This window comes from Ostrinia furnacalis, unplaced genomic scaffold (assembly GCF_004193835.3).
Source record: "Ostrinia furnacalis isolate ACB-3 unplaced genomic scaffold, ASM419383v2 OfSCF5321, whole genome shotgun sequence".
NCBI classification, from domain to species: Eukaryota; Metazoa; Arthropoda; class Insecta; order Lepidoptera; family Crambidae; genus Ostrinia; species Ostrinia furnacalis.
Genome location: NW_021135560.1, coordinates 1 through 4642, shown reverse-complemented (window position 1 = coordinate 4642; position 4642 = coordinate 1). Strand labels below are relative to the sequence as shown.

The following is a 4642-nucleotide window of genomic DNA, read 5'->3' as shown; positions in this document are numbered from 1 at the left end:
CGCTAAAACTGTGTCCATATACAAGTTTTATTTTCATGAAATGCGTTCTTTAGATAAGATACTACGAGTAGTAAATAATAAAAACTGTTCTGCAAACTTTTAAGAATGATATACGAGCGTTCTAGACTCCTAGTCTCTCAGAATGTCTCCTCCAAACTCGGTCAGTTTCCATTTTGATGCATTGTGAAATACAATGGGCGTGCGACAATAACTGTCGGTAGCTTTAACCCCTTTTTCGGAGTGTAAATACCTAAGTTTATACCTGTATAGAATAGGTAGTTTGTTGTTTATATTGCTGAATAAACTAGCCGTATCTTTTTTTGGCTGACATTTTGATATAATGCTACGCAAATGTTTTTAGACATCCCAAAAAGCTATGGTCTAAGTTGTTTATCGTGTAATTTTGATTTATGCCTGGGAGACGCTAAATCGAAAGGGTCTGTGAAGACTGACGACCCTTTTTACTCCCCACAGAAACTTGGATTATGACGGCCGCGCCAAAGTTATAAGACTTATCGTTATAAACTTTTATAGGTATTTTACAGCACTTTCTTTTCACTTTAACGGGGAATACGTTATTGACACTTGGAATTAGGAAAAACTTCTAGTCTTCTTCGTGATATTCTTTGAGTTTGTGATAGCAAACATATTGGTTCAGTTTTGATGAGAATTTTTAACGCAGTGGAAAAACGACAGGTTGAACAGGTATTATATTTTACATACGAGTCAATTCACCGTAGTTCGAGCTTTTACAGTAACACATACACAGTTCACACATATTTTTAAATTTAGATTCTATTTGCATAATATTAAGGCAGATGTTCCCTATATTTTCATTCGACATTTCCCAAGTGGGTAATTACAAAAGGGGCGACACGAAAGAATCCCGGAAATATTCGCAAACAGTCCTTCTACCTACTTCTGATAATTCTCAGAAACTAAACATAGCGTTTATCTTACGCCCATATTCACAAACGATTCTTGCTTAAGTGAGGTAGCAAATCGAACGCACAGCGTTGAATAGAGCTCTGTGATTGGTTCGTTCGTCCATGCGCTCTGTGAGACCTCATAGTAATGTTTGTGAATATGGGCGTTAATATAAAAGGAGAGAATTGGAGTATATGTCATTAAATTATAATTTTCTCAAACGAAAAATAATAGTTGCGAGCTGTTTTAAAGTAATGGAATTCTAGTTAGGGTTAGGTACATTGTTATTTCATAAAGATTCCCCGAGATAAAGCACCTGCTAAGATTAATTTCAGCAAATGCGACAGACAGGGAGAAATTGGAAAATAATCTTTGCTGCCGGCCCAGCCTTGGATACACCCGGGTCTTATTAGCGCCATGCCTTGTAAACAAATATTGTCCTATCACCTACGTAAAGCGTGAAAACACACCTCTTAAATAAACAGAAGCTTATGAATGTATAATATTGATATTTTATGAAATAATATTTATGGATATGCTTTTAATGTGTGTGATAAATAAATCACGTGGCAGTTTTTGATTCGATTTTAATTTATTTACTAGTAGCGTAACAGTTTAACATTGTATTGGGACAAATTATCTTTTTATGATATTAAATATTTATTATACCTAGTGCTTTTGAAATATTGTGTTTATGTATTAAATATACTGTATACTTAGAAAAAGTATAAAACTAAACATAGACGTGTTTATAGCGTTGAATTAATGGCACTGAATGAATTATTTAAAAAAGAGAACCTTTTTCCTCTACTTTCAGAAAAAAGAAATTACCTAGTTATTTACACACCGATGGATTAGAAGGTAGTGCTAAAGCCGGGTACTGTAGATGGTATAGCCGCGGCGGCGCGGGTAAGCTCTTACACCTTGTCATTTATGCTCGGGAATTACTCGTTTATCATAACGCGTTGTAATCTGCCATCGCCCTCGCTATCGCGCTGTGAATATTATATTTTCGAGATAAAATTTCACCGTCACAAGAAATTAAATTTTATCCACGCCGTGATTCCAGCCATTCAACCTGTTCAACACACGATAAATGGAATATCATCGCCATTATTCGGTTTTTTATTAAATTTAGAAATAGATTTAGGTTTTTGGTATATTATTTTGTTACTTGGATTTAATACTATAAGTCCAGTAAGTAGGTACTACAAATAGTGAGTGAAATAGTTTCAAATACAAAGTTAGTAAGTTTGTGTTTTGTACCGCTCCCAAAAGCAGTATAATTAAAAAGTTTTTAATAGGCGCGGAGTGCACGTCACCTCTACATCTTCCACGCTGCGACTGTGACTTCAAAGTTCCCCTGCAGCATGCATTCGATATTAATTAGAAGGCTGGCTTTGACGGCGCGAACACCGTCTGTGATCAATTGAGCATGTTTTACTAACTATGCTTACTTTACCTAATTTGCTAAAAAGTTATCATTTAGGTAATAAACTGAGGAAAATGTTTGGTGTCCATTAACTCAACTTTTAGTTGGGGTTTTCACAAAACGGTGACTTGCGAGCCCATAACAAGATCGTTAACAGAGATTAATTAAACAAGTTTAGTTTTAAACTCACTTCAAATAATTTCGTTACTTTACACCAAATGTATTTACTCCTTATTTATCACAAGTCAACCCATAGTTGGCACGGGTTAATCCCTGTTTTGAAATATTAAAATTAAGTCAGCAATCCATTCTTTTCAGTACTGTTACTACTGTTTTGAATGTAGATCGCCAGTGTAACCGTCAACAGTAGCGGTCAAGGAATGCGATGCGCTCGCTATCGACTCGCATATTTATAGAGGGTGTGCAGAGCGATGCGCCCCAAGCGCGCCGCCACCCACCCCACCCCACGCTTACATACTTCGCCGAAAACCAAAATCTAATTACACAATTCTGTTAACTGATGATTGCGTTATCATAGTTCACGGGTTTCCTAGTAACGCTGTACGCTTAATAGAGTTGTTAAAGTTCAGTTTACTTAAAACCGTTGTAGCTGTAACGTTAGTTATTATTTTTATTTAAATAAAAAAATGATTAGATTATGATCCGAAAAGGACTTCACAATTTCATAATAAAATCTCTATCACTTAAAACTTTGTCATAACGTTTATTGAAAAATAACTCAAACAAAAAATTTTTGACAGGAGCGAAATACCTATGTAATTGAATGAATATGCATATCGTGCAGGCAGAGCGGAGCTATGCATCGTGTTTAATTAAAGCGGCCGCGAACTAATACAAAAGAGAGTCGCGTCGGGCCGTGATTCTTTGGCAGGGCGGCTCGGGCGCGCGGGGCGGCGCGCAGGGCGGCAGTCGCCGCGCCGCGCCCGGCCCAGCTCCCCGCTCCGTTGCGTAACATGGCCGAGCCCGCGAGCTGATGGCCGCGATCGTCTGGTGGCTGGCGGCCTGCTGCCTGCTGCGCGCCGCCACCGCCGGCAACCCCGACGCCAAGCGGCTCTACGACGACCTGCTGTCCAACTACAACAAGCTGGTGCGGCCCGTCGTCAACACCACCGACGTGCTCCGCGTCTGCATCAAGCTCAAGCTCAGCCAGCTCATCGATGTCGTAAGTGTCGCGCGTGTAAACACTGCGTGCCGGGCTGACCTACATCGCGCAGGGTGCACTGCGAACGCATACCTTGCACTTGCGCGCCGCATTTGGAATTTAAATAGACACGAATCGCATCAACGCCTCGGCTCGACCCACTTTTTGTAGGACGCTTCAGTTTACCACAAATCTTGTAACCGCTATATTTGTAACTGTCGCTTTCACGCGGTCCCGATATCGCTGTTCGCGCGAGGCGCCGCGCTGTCTCCTTATGTATTTCAAATCAGATCCCATAAATCACCCGTATAAAGGAAATCGTATCTTTGATATTTATTCAAACCTCCTTTTCCCTAGCCCAGCCAGACACATCTTTACTTGTTTTATTGGATGTATATTTGAACATTTACTTTTGGATTAGACATTTACGAATATCTTTCACACTATTTTATTTTTTCTTATTAAGCTATTTAAGTAGGAGACATAATTATTATGTAAGTACTTCTGTTTTTATATTAACAATAGAAGCTTCCTTAGGTTTAAAAGAAGCTAATGTTTCCAGATTAGCTCAATCTTATGCTATTTAAAAAAATAATTACCTTTTATAAAACTGTATGAAATCTTTTCCTGGATGCAATTGGCATCCCGCTCTTATTAGATTAAAAAAGAAGAAATGGAATTAGAATTCCTTAAAAGGCGTAAGTAAACTTACTTACACTTCATACTTTATTATTTAATTTAAACAACTCGCACTTCTTGTTTACCTTATTTATTATCCCACTAACGCCGAATAAATGTTTCGTAATATTACGGGCCTATCATCCCCTCACCAGCGATATTTGCGGTGAATTTTAATAAAGCGAAACGAAACGATGAATCTGAATTTTATTTCATCGAAATGCAGTGTCCGCCAAAACAATCTGCTGATACAGATATCGTTTTGCGGCCGCTACAATACGCTTAGTATTGTTCAAATATTACACCTATTTCTGACCTCTCTGTGCCATACGGTGGTGGGAAATACCTGAAAAAAAAATTGGTACCTGGGTACTTCTCATTTATACTCAAATTTGATGGTCACACAACAATAGTTCATAAACGGTATAAGTTAGAACAATAAC

The 4642-nt window shown here is 38.4% G+C and overlaps 1 protein-coding gene across 1 annotated transcript; it reads left to right on the top strand.

Annotated features, from left to right (window-relative positions):
- The first annotated feature begins 3307 nt into the window (after positions 1-3307).
- On the top strand, positions 3308-3698 carry LOC114360930 (acetylcholine receptor subunit alpha-like). Its single transcript, XM_028315807.1, has one exon. The coding sequence runs from the start codon at positions 3354-3356 to the stop codon at positions 3690-3692; it is 339 nt and encodes a 112-aa protein (XP_028171608.1). The 5' UTR covers positions 3308-3353; the 3' UTR covers positions 3693-3698.
- The last annotated feature ends 944 nt before the right edge of the window (positions 3699-4642 follow it).